Source organism: Anser brachyrhynchus, assembly GCF_964034855.1.
Source record: "Anser brachyrhynchus genome assembly, chromosome: 5".
Lineage (NCBI taxonomy): Eukaryota > Metazoa > Chordata > Aves > Anseriformes > Anatidae > Anser > Anser brachyrhynchus.
Window position 1 is genome coordinate 22,041,797 of NC_137699.1, and position 19,308 is coordinate 22,061,104.

Genomic DNA, 19,308 nt, shown 5'->3' on the forward strand with positions numbered 1-19,308 from the left:
AGTATTCAAAACCAGATAAGCAGTGGGTGAATACACACACGCATATCATAGACAGGAGCCACTGTTTGCATAGTCCTTTACTAATTGTAGTTTTCTACTGTGGTGTGACTGTTCAGATAAATGATCCGCAAACAGTGTTTTGAAATAGAGGGGAAGGGAAGATGGCAGTTGATAAATGTGGTGTATTTGCAAAAGCAGTAGCAAACTTGCTTCCAGTTAGTAACTGTCTTTCTGTTTTGAAGTTTAAATTTTCAGTTTTGCCCTTCGTCCAAAGTATATGGGTTTACAGCTGTGGATCTCAAACCAGGTGGTGAAGATGAGGTAAGGAAAGAACCTACCTTCAGAAATCTCAGCAGTAATTCTAATGCAGAATGAAGTCTTACAGTATTTGTATGTTGTTTTTGCAGACTGTCACAATGGATAATGCAGAGGAGTATGTAGATCTCATGTTTGACTTCTGCATGCATACTGGTATACAGAAACAGATGGAGGCATTCCGAGGTAATTTTAATTATGGCAGAATATATATGTGTGTATTTAGGTGGAATTAGTGGCGTTCTGGGTATCCTGGTTTAAAGTAGTGGCTTAGAACGGCTTTCAAACACAAACTTTTAAATTAAGGATGTAGCAGGTAAGAGATTCATAACACTGCATTAATCATGCCATTGTTAACCTTGAAGAGATTCTTTGTTCATTGATTAAGAAACTGTTGGTTGATTCTGATTTAAGTACAATTGAAACGGTTATGTTATTTTTATAAACATTCTTTTGACTTGCATGTATAACTGTATCTTGTATAAATTAAAGATGGCTTCAATAGAGTCTTCCCAATGGAGAAGCTGAGTTCCTTCAGCCACGAAGAAGTTCAGATGATTCTTTGTGGAAATCAGTCGCCTTCTTGGGCAGCAGAGGATATCATCAATTATACGGAACCGAAGCTGGGATATACACGAGACAGGTAATTATATTCTAAGTGATTTTAAAATAGTAGCTAAAAGGTGCATGATGTGAGAAAATGTCCAGAATGTTTCTTAGATGGAAAAAGGCAAATTGCTCTTCAGCCAGTATCAACCCCAACTAATTGACTAAACCGATATGAAATTATTGTATATGTTACAACAGACAGAAGGTCTTTGTGATGAGAGGATTAAAAAAAAAAAAAAAGGAAGTATTAAAATGTCAAAAACTAGTGGAAGAGCAGCTAACTCATACAAGCTACTAAAAAGTAGCGCTTCAGGGTTTTGACTTCTGTCTGTGGTGGTGGTTACAACTTCATTTGGGTATTCTTGATATTAGTCCTTTTTCTTATTTCTTTCTCTTCAAGTGTAGTTAAAACAGAAAATGTACTATGGGCAAAAAATATACTTGTGATTGCCTATTGGGAAGTGGTCTTGGTAGTTTAGTTTTTTTCTTTTTCTGCTGCTTGTCATGTTTGGTAGCTAGCTGTAAACTACAAATTACTTTTGGAACTGTGTTAGTGTAAGTATGATGTGAAGGATCATAGTCAGTCCAAGATGCTGTGCAGAGGGATTCTTCTACTGACCCTGCCCTGCATACAGAGATGCAGCTGACATGTGGTTCCTGATACCTGAGGGCATGTTGCGGCAAGCAGTGCTTTCTTCATAGGTACCCTGTCCTCCTGCTTTATTCCTTGGGCTGGTATAGATGAAAGCAGTGGTATCTGGAGGATTCTGTGAAGTTCTGTTCTCGTCTGTTACATTTTTCTTATTTTTCTGTATGATGGTCTTCAGCAGCATAGAAATGAAATTATGCATAAATGGAAGTGGCTTTATACTGTGGAAGTGGTGCATGAAAGGTCTTAAGATTAGTCAGTGAGAGTCTTCTTAGAATAGGTCTGAGTTCTGTCTACTTCTCTAATGCTTCTTAGAGAAAATACCCAAATAACACTTCAGGATAAGTATGAAGAAAATTTACCTACCTACGTTTTTCTGTGTAATATTCAGCAAGGAGATTAAAGAAATATTTTTACATGCTTTGTGGTGGTTCTGTTCTTAACTTACTGCTGAACAGGCACTGGAGTCTTACAGTGACTCCTTAGACTTTACTAAAGATGCTTTACAAAAAAAAAAGCAACTTATCATGGAATTGCCATCTTAACTGACTTTTTAAATTTATTTTAAGCCCTGGATTCCTTCGATTTGTGAGAGTTCTGTGTGGTATGTCGTCAGATGAAAGAAAGGCTTTCCTCCAGTTCACCACTGGTTGCTCAACACTCCCACCAGGAGGACTGGCAAACCTACATCCCCGGCTCACCGTCGTACGCAAGGTATGGGTTCTGCAGGTTACCTCTCAAACCAACTATTCTGGCTTTTGAATGTAGCCCTTGCCACATTAAGAAAAAATATTATTTTTCTTTTCTAATTCGTATCACTACGCTAAGCTTTCAGTACTAGCTTCTGTTTCAGGTCTGTTCTATGACATCACAGTTGATGAGAAAGGTTTTCATATACATAAAAAAGATAAATTTGTAAGTTGGTCTGTAGCTTTCCTGATGCCACTGTTTTGTGGCTTGTTGGTGTTACATATGTGGTAGATGTCATAAATTTCAAGGACCTTAAGCTTTTAACTTCTAAAGGAAGTGTTGTGAACAACTGCAGTATCAATTGTTTCTTTTTCTCAGGTTGATGCTACAGATGCAAGTTATCCATCTGTGAATACGTGTGTGCATTACCTGAAGTTGCCTGAGTATTCTTCTGAGGAGATCATGAGAGAGCGTCTGCTAGCTGCTACCATGGAGAAAGGCTTCCATCTCAACTGAGCTGCTGACTGCAATACGGGACACGAGAAAGTGTTTTTTGATACTAGTGAAGCCTCTTGTGTTTGTGTGCAAAAAATATGATCTCCACGCTGTGCTCTGACGAGACTTGCCTTTTTTCACCTGTGAGGCTTTAGGAACATGTGGAATAAGTTTGTTAGCTGCTAATGACAAAACAAATCCTTGTAACTACACAGCCAGCAAGAAATTGGCACAGAACACTGTGTGATGCTTCAAGGGCTTGCACAACTGGAAATTAAGGTGGTTCTGTTTGACTGTTCCAAAGAACAGATCATCAGATTTTCAGTGTTCACTGATACAAATTTCTAACAGTGTATTTGTGTAAAGTTTGTCATTTAATACCTTGTACACTACAGTTGCCGTCACTGATCCCTGTTTTGCTGGCTTTAAGCTAACTGGTCAGAAACTTGCTTCATTAAAACTTAGAGTTAATGGGCATCTCCAGCTTTTTCTTTTTTAATGGTGCCTGCACTATTGGAGTATTTTAGTGGGTTTTTGCATATAATCATGCACAACCTTTTTTTTTTTCTTTCAAGTGGGAATATATTTTGATTTCTCAAATGCCCTGCTATGAAGATCAAATCCTTAAGTGTGTTTGTGCAGCTCAACAATAAAGCTATTAAAAAAACACTGGTTCCTAGTGCAAGGCACACTTAAAGCAAGTTTTACTTTTGGTTGTATTTTCTTTGTATATTATAAACATTTATTTAACTTGTTGCAGTTTGAAGTTTAAAAACAACGAAACACCCAATGTGTAAGCTCAACAGTAATCATTAAAATGTTTGCAACATATAAAGTTGTCTCCTCTGAATAATTCATTAATATTTCTTATGTTATTAAGACTGTGTATGTGTTCTGAACAGTGTCTCTCACTTTTTTCAAGATTTAAAAGAATTACATGGCAATAATTGATCTCTAAATCGCCTCTGTACTCAACTCTCTTCAGAATTACTTGGTGCAACTTCTTAAGAAGTAGTCTGGCAGTGATAACCTTGCACGTGGCAGATTTTGGTGCTTGTGCTTTTCAGAGGGTCCACGTGGCCTGAGGTTTTAATTCTTAGTTACACTGGAGTGAAAACTGGGTCACACATTGCAGCTGATTCAGCCTTACTTGAGATGCATTGCCTGTCTTGGGTTTGTCATGTGGTGGGATATTTATTGGTGGAAAATGGCTCATGGTAAGACAAAGCAAGTAAGATTTTAATGTATATGTGTCTTTAAAGATATTTAAGTAGTTGTTTTCCAAAAAAAAAGGCAAAAATAGTATTTTAGTTGAATCTATGTGGCAAGCTTTGTTCTCTGCCAGTTCTCTTTGGTAATAGCTTTTGCTTGGACCACGGCTGGGGAGAGGCTTGCCAAAAGAGTCTGCCTCAAACACAAATCAGGCAGATGCCAGATTTCTTTTCATAGCCTGGTATTTATAGGACTTCACAGGCATCTTCGTTGAAATTTTCCACAATGCATAATTGAAGGGGAGTCTCCATTCCCCGCACTCCTGTGACTGCTGTGCTTCAGCCCAACGGTTGCATAAATGTAGCGTCTGCTCCAGATCTGGCGTTAACTTCTGCTACACGTGGTGTTATTTTAAAGCTACCTCATCCAGAAAAGCTGGTTACAAGTATAAGCACCCCAGGTGGTTTGGAGGCAGAGTGCTCTGACTCCAGCCCGACCTGGGGTCAGCAACAGCAGAAGAGAGGGAAGTGGCCTGAGGAATGGGTGTTAGAATTAGGATTTCATGGACCTGATGAACCTGGCAGGCTTTCTCCTCCAATTAGAGAGTTCTTTAGTGGTAGATTGTGGGTTTTCTGCTTTCATTGTGAAATATTTTCATTGTCGATTAAAGGAAATAGTCTTGTAATGTGTTTTTGTATGTATTTAACTGTTCAGTATTGTCCTGTGTTGGGAAGGAAAGTCGCGGTTATTTGCGTTGTCAACCTGCTGAGATACAGGCCTGATGGATTCTAGACTGCGGTCAGTTGGCACTTTTGTTATTTGTGATCAGAGATCGGCGTATTTAATGTCCTCGACTGGAAGTCTGAGGTTGTCTGCTAATTCACAAGAAACGCCTACATTTGATGTCGTCTTCAGTTCAAAAAGTTGGGATGCCACTCACTTTTCAGGACACCAAGGTTTCCTGGCTGGCAGGAAGAGAAGTGGGAGATTGGAAGCTGTAGGCTATTCTTCCACACCGCGCTTCACTCGGTGCTTGTTACGCTCTGGTTTCTAGATGCAATTTAGGTGTAACTGTTAGCGTGCTTTCACACATAATGCCTGTACAATACATGCTCTTTCGAGGTCAAGTTATGCCGAGCGTTGGAGTTTATGAAGGAGGAGCCAGGTACCTTCATTCTAGAAAGGTAAATGAAAGTCATTTCAGATTGCTAACTCTTCAGTGATTTAAGGAATGTAACGCATGGAGATGAAACAGTGTTTTGTATGCCTTGTGAATAAAAGTTGTTGTAGCTATGTCCTCCTACTACAGAAGGAAGACTTGATTTGGTACTTACATGGTCCTGAGAAACACGCGTATTTCTGGTTGTCTCTCTTTTGTGATGCACGGACAGAAAGGAAAAAAATACACTGGTTTGCCAAAATAAAATAGATTTTCTGTAATTTATGAAGCAAATATGTATAATATTTAATCAAACTCAGATTTAAATTATTAATATTATTTAAGTGTAACTTCTAGTTACAACTTAAATGGTATGCAGGAATCTTAAAAACGCCTATACTTCTGTTATTTACATTTCTTTTATAACCAGAAGAAGAGGGTCTCTGTGGAAGAGACCAGCTTACTGATGAAGGCTGAATCTAGTCATAGAAGTTACAGAGCTTTAATTTACAATATGTTTGTATGAAAATAAAAAATACAATGTTGGTGCTTAAAGGAGGCATTGAAACTGTTTGAAATTATATTTCCATATTTTCTGTCTTCTAGGTCAGGTAGAACGATAAATGATTGAAAGGGATACCTACACAGTCACGTGTAAGTCTCCATTACTTTATTCCTAGTCTATTTAAAACAAAATGCTGAGAAACATTTTTCTGTTCTAAAAGGGCTTCTGCTGTGTCCGTAGAAAGCTGCATCTGAAAATGAAGGCTCTGCTTTACGGTTAGCTGTCTTTCCATTAGGTTTGTAGGGCATAGGAGAAGCAGGAAATATCTTCCAACTAATTTGAACATTGCATGAGTTGCTCTTACAAAATCAGAAAATGACTTGTTGCCATGCTCTTGATGATTTCACCATCTTTTTTAAATGCTTTAGTCAGTCTGGCATCTTCCTAGCTCTCTGCCACTTTGTCAAGCACAAACAGAGGGGCAAGAATTCTGTTTCGGTTCGTCTCCACGATGCAGCCATTTAGCACCATTTCATCCAAAATGATGTGAACTCTATCCAAATTGAACATGATCTAGAAACATTACAAGTTAAGTACATTTTGAACAACATGAAGACAAATTTGGAGAAAAATCTTAGGCATCTTAGTCTTGCTTGTTGATTAAATCTTAAATAAAGTAGGTATTAATTTATTCTAGTTATGTGCTGTTTGTTTTCCTAGAACTAAGGAGACAGTACAACTGGCACCTTTTCACAGCCAGAGAGATGTCAAAAGTTGGTACTAGAGAAGTCAAAGCACGAAGTGTTACATCTTGGAACATGACCACAGAGAAGTAAAAGAAAGGTAAACCTGAACTTAGATATGTAGGTGGTTAATTTTACTGTGTGCCTGAGTATCATCTATTCCTTGAGTATGAAATGTTATCAAGGGAAAAAGGCTTTGAATGTAAAGATAACCGGTATTTTGTATTTCTTCTAACCAAAGTAATTTTCAGTCATTTTCAGTCAAATTCTTAAAAATCATATTCTAAAGTATAATCTGTTTTACCCTATGTTGCTGATGCTATTTACTTGATCTGCTTGAAAATAACTTCTTAAGAGGACCTTGCTGACATGAAAAGTTGATGTACTACTCTAGTAATAAGTCATAGGAGTAAAAGTAAATAAATGGTTCCTAGTTCAATAAACGCTCTCTGAAATATGTTTACAATCTAACATTCACCCGAAGGAAGATAATCTGAATCATTTTTTGAACTTGGGCATTTCAGAGGGCTGCTCTGTGTCATGAGTTCTAGGAGATTGAACTACAGTGGTTTAAGGCATTACTGCTGCAAACTGCAGGAACAGTGGAAGGTACTGACCTGTATGTGACAACAGCTCAGGAGCCTGATATTTGCATGTATTTGTTCTGGCTAGGTGGTAAACACCAGTCATAACCAGTGTTGCAACCACTAAACCTCATGAAAGTCAGCAGCCTAAGATCCGCATTCAAGAAAAGGATTTCAGTTAAGTAGCATTGAACATGCCAGTGTCTGTGTTACTAGCTTCTCTTTGAGAAGGGAAGGCACCTAATTCAGGTTAAGGAGTTCCTTCCCCTGCAACGAATGGTGAGAGCTAGACCCAACACTAACTCACAGTTTCAAGACAACTGATGCCGAAGCCAGTACTTAAGAATGCAGAGGGGGATTTTGCTGTAGGTGTTTCTCTCAGATACAGAAGCCCAAGTCATTATTTCAGGTAAAATGACTGGCTCAGTCTCTTCTAAAATGCCATAGTAAAGATGCTGCCCGTCTTTTGTTGAGAACCCTAGAGGCTGTAGGCTGCCCTCCCTCAGCCTGGGGAATGCCAAACCCATGTTTCTCACTAGCCAAGCTTAGCTGAGATTGTAGCAACTGCATCTGCTGCCTTCTTCTTATGGTTGTTCTGTAAAATGTTGTGTACGACACTGTCACCTCAGTGCTGACATCTCATCATCTCAGTGATGAGAGAAGCTTAAGCTTTTGTCCCTGTCATGGTGACTGTTCCTGCTGCATACAATAAAGCAAAGTCTCATCAGCCCTGTCTGTGACCACTGTTCTAAAAGATGGGAAAATTTGAACTTGTTTTGGCTGAATTGTAGGGTGAATTTGTATATGCAAGTTGGTGAGACTTGAGGTAGCAGACTGTTACGTTCCTCTGCTGTTCTGGAATGGCTGTGCATGCTCTGGGCAGAACTCAGTGCTAATGCATGCATGGGCAGCAGAGCAAGCAACTGTACAGCTGCTCAAGAATGTGCATTCTGCTTGACCACAAACAGTGTCTAGGTTATGTGTAATAGCAGAACTCAGCCCCCAGAATAACTACACCACTTAATAACTACAATAATAACCACTTAATAATAACTGTACCTCTTAAGTGAGGAGGAAAAACTATTGCTGTCAACATCCATGGTTCATAAGATAGTTTCCAATTTGCTAAACTTCAGCACCTAATTTAATTTTAGGTTGTATTTTAAATACCAGACCTCTTTCTGAATTTGATCATAGGCCCAAGTTGCTTCTAAACATCAGGCTCAAATCTTTCAATTCTGAGGAACAGTACTGTCCTCGAAGCTTTCACACTCTCAGTTTCTGTGGTTCCAGAGACAAAAGTAGTTGTTTTACTTTGGCTGATTAAGGACTTATGAACATTTTCCTCCTATATTCTACTTTTCAGGTAGAAAACCAGGTCTTTACACAAATATTTTATTCTGAGAAGTTATGATTTCCTTATTACAGTAATGTGAACACTTAGGACGAGAGTTCTTCTATTCCTCTTTAGATCAACTGTGACACTGCTCTACGCAGGGCCAGAGGATCTGCTGACGAAGTTAGATAACATTCCATTCAAGTTTCAACAAGCAATAAAACCAGCTCCTGCTGGCTTTTCGTTTTTGCAGTCTACCAACCCAAGTGATTCACGGTACTGCAGTTCCAACAGAGGAGTGAGAGTGCTTATGCCCTCCCCTGAGCCAAACATCCAGGCTTCCTTTTTCACTTCTGTTCCCACCCCACTCTACCACGCTGTTCTTGGCAAACAGTCAGACTTGCACAGTCAGCAATCTTGGCTTTTTTCCCTTCCTGTAAGTCTCATGACTCTTCTCTACTCTTACATCTTGTTGTACAAACACTGCTTAGCCATTCAAGTCTGCCTGCCCTGCCCAGCGAGGGATGTCTATCTCTGAGTCTCAGCAACACTCATCCTCCCCACCTGTCACTGGTTTGGCAAGTGACCCCAATATTCAGGGTTTAAAGTCCTGAAGTCATAGATCCACACCCAGCTGAAAAACAGCAGAACAAGCCAGTTTGAGCAACTGGCAACAGGAAGAGCTATATACGGTGTGTACGTGTACACCACCCCGAGCTTTCATTTAAGGTCTTGCTTCCTGTAAGAATCCTGGCTGCCCACACTTGCACTAGATCTGTGTAGAGGCCAAGAGGCAATTTTAATCAAGTATGCAGGAGAAAATATTTATTAATCTGTGCATCTGTAGTTGAAAGTGTAACAAAAACTTCCAGAGCACTCGGGAAAATCAGAAGCCTATGCAAACGGTGAGGTGCATGTTCTTTGGTTTGTGGATTTTAGTAAATGCTATTCTGGCCGTAAGATACAATGACAGTAAACATAAATGGCATCTACTAAAATTGGTATTTAAATGTTATGCTGACTTTTGGTAAGCTCAAGAGCTGCCCTTATTAAAGACTCTAATGGTACTTTCTAGTCTCATGAAGCGTTTTTATGGCACTTAAATACTAAAAGGAGGTAGATATGACACGGTCTGGTGTCTCCTTCCCTGAAACAACACATAGGCAGGTAGTTAAGTGGGAGAGAAGGCAATGAGAAGGGAATGAAAGGAAAGAGGCACATTCAAGTCTTACATGTGATAAATAACTGCTTCATATAGAGACACTTTAAGATATCTCAGGATATTCCAGGCAAGTAATTCAGGGTGTGTACAGGCTTAAGAAATGATGAAGTACAGCCAACACCTTGTAATCAAGTAACACACCCAGGAGCACAAACACGATCTTTGTAGATTACAGCATGAGTACTTATGTGGCAGGTGGTTTGCTACTGAATATACAACGTTACAGAACTTTGATTTCCATCCTGGCCATTCATTTTCAACTAAAGGTTGGTTGAAGGGTGGTTTTTTTTTTTGTTTGTTTGGTTTTTTTTAAATATAGGGTCAAGAAATACTCCATATTCTGATTTTATCTTTTCCAACATTTGCTTTTAGGTAACTTCTAGTCATCTAAAATCTTTTAGCCTATCTAAAAGCAGGCAAATTTAAGTCACTGAACCCTGTTTACTACTTTTTCTTCCTCAAATGACTATGCTGACACTAATTAGGAGTCTAAAGGGTGTCTTCAAGTTCTGTGATGTAGATTATTTGTTCCTACTCTGGGAGAAATTCTCTTCAAGTTTGAAAGGTGGCTGATCTTCTGATGTGAGTACATGTTCTCTTACAATACTAGAGAGAAAGTTTTCCCTTCATGAACAATTTTAAAGCTAATCCTTGTAGGTTTCTGTTTCAGCCACTTACCGTACAGTTTATTATCTGAAATGTATCCTTATAAATTCTCAATTATAAATTCATCATTCAGTTTTCTTACTACTACTTAATTCACATGAAGTATTTCCTGTATCAAAGCTTTTTATCTATCCTAGAAGCATCAGCTAGTTGCAATGGAATGTAAAGTTTTTTTGGATCAAGACAACATTCTTGAAATACTTGGTTCTAGAGAACCCTGCCTTCCTCCTCCCACAAGGAGAATGTAAGTATCTGTTTCTTCCATATGTTAACGTCGTCAAGTAAGGTTTGCTTCACCAATTCAAGGAACAGAAAAGTCAACTTTTTGTAATTTTAAAAACTCCCAGGCTTACCAGCATATTGTTCCCTACAAAGCTTCTGTGGTATCACTTTCATTTTTATAGCCTTTCATCATCACACCAAGAAAGTAGCTCCTACACTACCCAAGCTGCAGTTTTAAGCTACATAGAATTCCGCCCACTTATTTCACGCACAAAAGTGAGGCTTGCCTAGCAATATTAACACACTGGGAAGCCAGCACCACTAGGACAATTTCATTACGTGTTTATTTGACTGTCCTAACAACACTACTTTTTTAAAACAAACCAAAAAAACCCCACATCCTTGCATGCATGCACCTGTGCAAGCACACAGACGCAAACCAAAAAAAACACCCTAAAACAAACAAAAAAAACACTAGTGATGTTATACGTTTCTATCTTAGGTACCCCCAAGTATGTGATTGACTTAATCCCAGAATGAAAAAAGCCATCATATAATGACATGCTTTACAATTCAAACAAAAGCTCCTGTAAAAACGCAGCTACTCTAGAGGTAGTCACTTAACTGGCTAGTAGCTAATCAGTGTTTGTTTCTGTAGTATGCATGAGATAACCTTTCAGTTGTTCATTAGCATCACACAGGCGTATATCGTATGTACATACAACTATTAGGTATGAGTCCCGCTGGGCAGGATTCAAATTGAATCCGCTCCCTGTCTTGTGCTTAGGTCCCCCTCCTGAAGGCTGACCCCAGGCTCGGGCCCTTACACAAGTGAAGATCCAGGTGCCTTGGGTGAATGGGGGCGTTTGGACCTACGTGAAGCTGGAGCCCCACATTAACAGGAGCTGCAGCGCCATGAATACTGGGGTAATGCACTAAGCCTGGGAAAGTTTTAAGAATCCACATAAATGTTGGTTGCTTAGCGTGGATTCTAGGAACACTTCAGCTGTGTGACAGTGACAGCCTTTAACTGGGATTTGCTCTGTGCATGGGTGATTATGCTCATGTTTTTGGATTTCATTTAGCTTCCTACTATTATTCATGTTAGTAAACGCTACTTTTTATATAGAATAGCTAATGTTACTTTTCAAATAAACTTCATATGGATCTGTACACAAAAATAAAACCACAGAGATGGTAAATCATGACAATTTCCACCCAGATACGCAGTATACAAGGATTTTGTAAATACTACTTTGTGTTTGCCCCTACAGACATTCAGACTGTACTTCCTCCATCAGCAAATTGTATTAAATGTAAGAGTTAGCTAAGGCTACTTAGCAAGGGAAATGGTTTAACCCCACGTGGGGATATTATCTTACGTGCTCTGAAAGGTGTATTAATGGATTATTGTTTACACTGCATTAACATCTGTGTAAGACGTGTATTATATTGTTATGTTGTTCTTCTGGGCCTATTTATCTGCTATTCAAGCTATTGTCAGAAATAAATTCTGAATAGCCCACTTCATCACTACACCTCTGCTTTACACTTAAACGTTGAGGATATGTCACTTCACTTGAACTATTTTATGTATCTTCTCAATTTATGATTTTTTTTCCCTGAGAGAAAAATTTTGTATATATATATAGATATAAGTAAAATGTTTTATTTTAAAACTGTTCCTGAAATGTATAATGTATAAAAATGCACTTTTGAATTAAAAAACCTTGTACATCATGCATATGTTGTACATATTGAGGAGAGACATACTAGACATCAGCTCTTCCAATATTTGCACAGCTAAGATTTGAGAACTTTCTCTCAGGCTGGTATTTAATAAAAAGATAAATAGTAACATACACTTCTATTTTCCAAATACTTACTATTCATTACCTCATGCAGATGAGAGCCATGCAGAAGCTGTCTGTCTTACAGGAGTCATTGAGACACAGTACTGCACCAGTTGTAAGTGTTAGTGTTAGCATATAGTGCCACAGGTTGTCTAAACAGTGCAAACTAGCATTGTATGCAGAAGCTTGCTGGACATACAGGAGCTTTTCTCAGCTATTAATTGAGCTACTGGTGATAACTGTAGGTATATAACTACAGAAAATGTATCTTAGTATGAAAACAATGACCAGAGGCAGGCAGAATTTAGAATCATCAGTATTCAAATTAATCCATGATTAAAAAGAGTCAGGTATATGCATACTCCAAGTATACCCTATGGAGACATACGGAACTATTTTTGTTTAATTGCTGAGTATGATGGGTTAGTCTCTAATTCTGCAAAGTTCTCACAAAGTAAACATTAATTCTGATCCTTAACTATAACTGAATACAAAAAAATGTAGTGATATAATCAGAGACCTAAAGAGTCCCTTCATGCTGAAATTTCATTATTGCTCTTTTCTAACCTAGGTGAATCTAGGAGTGTTCTATTAATACCACAGTGTTTTGTGAATTTCAGGAAGGAATTGCAGTACACATACAGATATAGATTTAAGTTCAGTAAATAAGAGAGAGTTCCAGCATGTAGCAATCATTAAAATACTTAGGAAAATAAAAATAAATTATTCCCTTTTGTTTTCTTCAATAAAGAAGCAATAACAGTTACAAGAAAAATTACGGCATTTTTCTGTTGTTCATATGTTACTAATTCTTAAATTCATTCCAGAGTGATAGTATTTTACTATGTAGTGTATGTTTGTATTTAGTTTTAGTTCAGTATTGATTATATTTTAAGCAAATACTCTGCAAATCATACATGAGCATATGGATCCATAAGGAAAACAAATGTAGACATCTACAGTATCTGTAGCATAGATAGTAAAAGAGATAGTAAACTAGACTAGTACTACTAGAGATAGTAAAACTCACCTAGACTTCTGTAAAGAAAGATCAAAGCACAAATCTGATCTTATAATGATGCTCCTGCTCTATTATTTGGCTGAAGGCACAGCTGTAACGTTCACTTCTTATTATTTGTAGCTCGTGTCAGTATCTATTTTACTGTAAACTTAAAATAAAACCCAGAAGTTATCAGTAGTTCAGTCTGAAAGTTCCCCTATGAATAGAAACTTTCATGTCTAGATGTTGTTGTTAGTTCTCTCAAAGCAAGCTCTCCATGACTTTCTTTAAATGGTGAGGCTTATCTCGATGACTGAAAATTTAACTAGGAGACCCTCATGAACATCAGCCATGCTTTCATACAGATACCCAAATGTTGCTATTTTAACTGCAAAGTTTGTGAAACCTGTGCATTGTCTTGACTGTTTTAGTCAGCATCTGAGGACAGTATGAGCTAAAACATGCACCAAAAAGAGAGACAAACAGCTTTCTGACACCAAAAAGGATACATCTAATTCACTCTGAAAGGAAAAAAAAACACACAACCATTAGTTACAGTTTCATCTTTCATCTCGGTCATTAAACATTACATAATCCTATTAGATGATGAAGTCTTCAAAATAGAATAAAATGTCTAGGGTGATTCACATTTCGGTTCTGGGCAGAACAGAAACTGCTTTTGATGTGTTACCTACCCCTGTTACAAAAGCTAGTGTTCTGAAATTTTCACTTAGAAAAAAACAAGGTCACCTGTATCAATGATTGGAATATATGCATTGCTATCTCAGTGAGTGCGTGGAGAAACAGCACCTCTTAATCATGGCATCTCCAGACCCATATTCTTCTGCAAAAACAAGATGTTAACTTCAAGTTTACAATTCATATGAGGTGCAGCTGAGGGGGTTGGGGTTGTTTAGCTTCAAGAAGAGAAGGCTCAGGGGTGACCTTATTGTACCTGACAATTACCTTGAAGGACATTGTAGGAAGGTGGAGATCAGGCTTTTCTCCCAAGTACCAAGTGATAAGACCAGGGGAAATGGCCTCAAGTTGCGCCAGGGGAGGTTTAGGTTGGATGTTAAGAGAAGTTTCTTTACTGAAAGGATTGCACGGCCTAGGCTGCCCACGGCAATGGTTGAGTCACCATCCCTGGAGGTCTTTGACAAATGTGGATTTAGAACCTAGCAGCATGGTTTAGTGGCAGACTTCAGTACTAGGTGAATGGTTGGACTAGATGATCTTGGAGATCTTTTCCAGCCTGAATGAATTCTATGATTCTGTTATAAAAACAGTTAAAACTAAATAAATTGCTGCATATCATTTCAACAGAAAAATCTAGACAATGTATATGCATGGCTGTGGTAGCTGTGGCAGGATCTATTGGGGGAGAGAAGGTTAAGCTTTGGACCTCTACCACTTCTAACTACTGCTCCAGCCCCAGCAACACCATTCTTTACTTTTCATCACTTCCCTGTAGTCTTGGCCTCAATTTATACCATAGTTTTATTCGTTTAACTGAAGTGTCCGACTGAGAAGCCTGTGTGGTCTCTCTGCAGCCAGAAAAGATGGGTATCTTCCCCAGTTGACTCAGCACGCTTGAGACATGACTCACTTTCTAGAGATACTTGTTTGTCTCCACTCCCTGTAATGGGAGCATAGGATGACCAAACATCTAACTTTGGTGGCTGTTAAATGGCTAAATTTAGAAACAATTAATCACAGCCTCAGGTCCTGCACAGTTAGGGTGGAACTTCTCCAGTCTCTGCTGAAAGAAAGATGTCTGTTCCCTCAGAACATTGTTATCTGCAGCTGAGGGAATGTATTGTACTTGCTGACATGGATTCCATTCACAGTCTAGCCCTGGCAGAGTTCTCACTGACAAAAGTACGACTACTTCTGTGGTCCAAGGTGACAAGTCTTCACCGAGTGACCTTGCCATCCTTCGGCTGCAAATTTTTATGCCTCACAAAAACTGTATTTTAAGAGTTTGATCAGTTTGAACTTCCTTTGTATTAAAAAAGAGTGGAAAACATTGGAGTATATATTCTAAACAGTAAGTGGAGTTCTTCCTAGGTAGCTGTTACAAAAGTGAAGGGGACTCAGAGCTGTACCTCACTTGCAACTTTGAAAGCTTCCCCCTAATTCTGTTAGGGGATCCAAGCTCTGTAAGCTCCATTAGATAAAAATAGAGTACGTGAGAATGTTTAAAGCTCACAAACCTAAAAATAATAGATGACAAAATGTCATTCTAGAGCAGGACAGATGTTCTTTCCTTTCCCAGAGTTTTGTTTCCATTGTCATCATCATAATTTGGGATTCTTCTAAAATTCTGCAAATCCTGAACACTAATCCATAATAGTACAAACATATACTTTTTTGTCCTGTGGTTTCTGTCAGAAACTCCAGCTAGAATTATAGCCCTCTTCAATGTTCTACCATTTACTGTTAACAGGCTATTAAAAATAGAACCATGGAATGGCATGGGATTTCAACTACCCCACTTTTCACTTCCCCTAGTTTTAAAACTTATATGCTAGGAGAAATACCAAAATCTGTTAGGATGAATTCAGCAGATTTCTAACAACTATCAGTGGTTGTGTGATAGATGTGGTCAAGAAATTATATATACATATTTATACGTATAAGAACTAAATCTATTTTTGCTCTGCCTAAGTACAGAAAATAAAATTTGAGAAGCGGTTGGCAACTATTAGCTCAATTAGATAAATAAGATTTAGGTTTTACTGTGCGTTCCCATGCTGCAGGGATCAAATTCCACTCCTGCTTATTACTGCTCAGGTTGGGACTGCAGTCATAACAATTTTAAGAAATACATTCTGAACTTTGTACAGTCAGAAAGTGATTTACTCAGTACCAGGAGTTTCAAAAGGCTGGTACAGCAGTAGTTGAAATAACATCCTAAAGCATTTGTCAGGCATCTGAACAGTGAGGAGTTTAGAAGACTCTCTCAAGCACATCCTTGAATTCACACAGGAAGCTCTGCCATGTCTGCTGTGGTGCTAGTACTGGGGAACCTATATTATAAACACTGCGTACCGATTGCTTGTATCTGTATTTACCAATGTAATACCCTCAAACTGATGGACAATGGAGGAAACTCCATCCAGTCCTCTTTTGTGAGATGGGTATCTAACACACTGTATATATAGTATAGTATAGCCAAACTGAAATTGTGCCCAAGTATTATCTGAGATGAATTTGTTTATAAGGAGATTATTTCAAATCCTATATTACATAGCACAGGTTCTAACCAGCGTTATAATGCTGCATTTTCCAGCTGCATCTTCTACCAAAAGGGAAAGTGTCATTTTAACTGGAGCTATCTCCATCTTCAAATCCTCACCAAAGTGACAGTCTTTACAATAGCTGTTACATCAGATACCCACTGTTGCACAACAATATGGGGAGTACAAGTACAGACTGGTTGTTGAGGTTTTGTTTGCTCTGTCCCTCTAATTGTGTTGTGTTGTCAGCCCCTGTTTAACACTTATACTCTCTTTATGATGAATTAAGTATTTTGGGAACATTATACTAAGAACCATTAAAAAAAAAGTGAGGAAAAAACTCGTATTTCTTTAAAACATAGAATGCCATGGCTATTTTGAGAGTAGATGACCCAGAGAAACCCCTGAGTATAAGCATATAAAAACATGCTTTTCTACCAAAACTATTTCTGGTATTCCTTGTCTGATGATTTATAACCCACGCATGCTTTTACTACTCTGAAAAATCAACTGTATTTTTTTAACAGTGATAATATGCTAAAGTCTTCAAAAATCTACAATAATATAAAACAACTTTCATTTATTACTTATAATGACATTCACTAGAGCTTTGAAAGAGAATAAACATTTTGTAATAGATTCAATGTCTCACTCACCACTCTGCTGAAGTATTTGTCCAAAACCTCCACAAAATTATGAATTAGTTCATATACTGCCATCTCATTCTGAAATTAAATTAAAAACGAATGAATGTTAAATGAACAGATAGAAACAACGGTAGTATTCTTAGTGTTATTTCAGCTTGTGATGTATGAAAACCAACTAGAAAATCACAGGAAGTACTACACTAAAGAGCACAAACTCCGTCTATTGTACCAAGAGGAGGTGTGGTTACACCTCGCTGAGCACCAAGAGCAGGCAAGTGCTCAGGCTCGTAAGCTTCAGGCCAGGCCAGGGCAGCCACCTGAGCAAGCACTGCAGAACCGAATGGATGTGTCTTGCTTGGGCTGCTGCCATCCCACTGCATCCTTTCTTCTGCCATCCCCCACATCACCTAGACAAATTCAGGCAGCTGCACTACGCCTAGCCATGCTGAAGTCGCACCTGCCCACTGCAGTACAGAGACACACTATGCTGCAGCAGTATTGATGGATGGGTTTTTTTGTGGTACAGCGAAGCCAAAAGAATGTGCCCTGAATTGCTTGCAGTTATAACCCTTGAAGACACCACTGTAGTCAGCAGCTACCTTCCACACCACCCCATTAAGGTCTCCAGGAGAAAGTTTTAAATTAATTTCTGAGAACTGGAAATCAACGTAAACACTTGAGGGCTGACTGAGCCTTAAAGGCATATAAGTAACAGTACTTATCCATTTTCAGTCAGACACCTTTTTTTTTTTCACTTTTGTTTAAAAAATAAAATAAATTGGCATATGACATGTTACGGATCTTTTTTCTTTGGTCAAGGAGGATAAAAACAGTGAGCAGTTAGGAAGTCACTACGCAGGAGACATTTACTGAGAAACCTCACCCTAAAAATTTATGTTTAATCAAATGTAAGTTTAGAAAGCAGAATCAGTACAAGGCTCATACAGACTGCCTCATGATAATAGTTCAGGCTATTGCTAGAGAATGAAGTCAAACAACTGTGTTTTTCTTGTATACTTTTTTTTCTTTTTGCAATGACTACTTGAAATTCTCTAATAGACGTTGCAAAATTCCATACAGGAAAAAGATTTGACTTCTCGCCTGTGATTACTACAAGCCTGGATCTCAAGAGTGAATATAATTTCTTACCTCTGTCTCATTGATTCCGACGACAACGAAAAGGGCTGCGTACTGCCGGTATACCAGCTTAAAGTCCTTATACTCAATGAAAGAGCACTAGGCAAAAACAAAATTAGTCAAACACAGTAGTTGCCATTTAATCATAAGACATTACTAAGCTTTCGTTTACATAAGAACCACAAAAAAACAATGGATTTCCCAAGGTCCATCAAGTAATTTTGACTTGAAAGAAGGTAGGGTAACTTTTACACGAAACCTTTCATCTACTGACAGAAAACATGGTACCACTTTTTATGTAGGTAAACTGAAATGATTTGTTAGAATTGAAGGACAGTCAATATTTCCCCTATATTTTCAATTAGAAGCACTTCCAAAAGAGACAAACTGAAGGTCACTTTCATATTTAACAATGATCAATATTCTTGTTATAAATACTAAGAGTATTAGAAGTCCAGACACGGGAGAAATCCGCATGTAGTTCACCATGAGACAGGAGCCAGTAGATGGTGCTATTATACACTGCTTTACACGTCACCTTTTTTAAGTAAGGTTTTGCTCAGTTCTTGAAATGGCAGCATACTGTTAATTCTTTGGGTGAAGTTTCTGTTCAGAGATGCTCTTGCAAGCACAAATCAATTTCTTTAGCCACTGCCAATTCCATGAACTGGAGTAGTTTATAGGGACTAGTATTTTTTCTGAGGCTTTCTAGAACAAAATAGGGTAGGACCACTGTTCCAGCACACACATAATTAATGACAAAGAAGGTGACTTCAGAACACAAACCGAAATACCTCATTCATATTCCAAGTCACACATTTCTCCTCAAATTCAAGTCAATGTGCTTGAAATTTTCGCTAAGTTTGGTACTTGTCTTGAAGAACCAGTGGCTCAGTTATGTGAGCCATAAAATCTCAACTGTCATCTAACAAACTTCCAACAACTGAGTTTCCTGACTTTCATGCACAAGTTGTGAATTTTTTTTTTTAATGTGAAAAAAATGTGTTTCAAAAAAAAAAAAA

At 38.2% G+C, this 19,308-nt stretch overlaps 2 protein-coding genes across 6 annotated transcripts in view; one reads left to right on the forward strand and one right to left on the reverse strand.

The window, feature by feature from the left end:
- The window catches only part of HECTD1 (HECT domain E3 ubiquitin protein ligase 1), a gene marked incomplete at its 5' end in the record, with an annotated part of 61,072 nt that extends 57,479 nt beyond the window's left edge, over window positions 1–3,593 (forward strand). For both annotated transcript variants that reach the window (XM_080592740.1, XM_080592741.1), the window contains 5 exons: window positions 243–321; window positions 408–501; window positions 808–958; window positions 2,143–2,287; window positions 2,642–3,593. In XM_080592740.1, coding sequence (XP_080448866.1) covers window positions 243–321; window positions 408–501; window positions 808–958; window positions 2,143–2,287; window positions 2,642–2,779 — 607 coding nt within the window. In that variant the 3' untranslated portion in view covers window positions 2,780–3,593. The remainder of the gene's footprint in view (window positions 1–242; window positions 322–407; window positions 502–807; window positions 959–2,142; window positions 2,288–2,641) is intronic.
- A 1,852-nt stretch (window positions 3,594–5,445) lies between these two features.
- Window positions 5,446–19,308, reverse strand: part of AP4S1 (adaptor related protein complex 4 subunit sigma 1) — a 29,304-nt gene continuing 15,441 nt past the window's right edge. For all 4 annotated transcript variants that reach the window (XM_080592788.1, XM_080592786.1, XM_080592787.1 and 1 more), the window contains 4 exons: window positions 18,299–18,385; window positions 17,159–17,227; window positions 13,770–13,781; window positions 5,446–6,207 (listed from right to left, as the gene is read on the reverse strand). In XM_080592788.1, coding sequence (XP_080448914.1) covers window positions 6,079–6,207; window positions 13,770–13,781; window positions 17,159–17,227; window positions 18,299–18,385 — 297 coding nt within the window. In that variant the 3' untranslated portion in view covers window positions 5,446–6,078. The remainder of the gene's footprint in view (window positions 6,208–13,769; window positions 13,782–17,158; window positions 17,228–18,298; window positions 18,386–19,308) is intronic.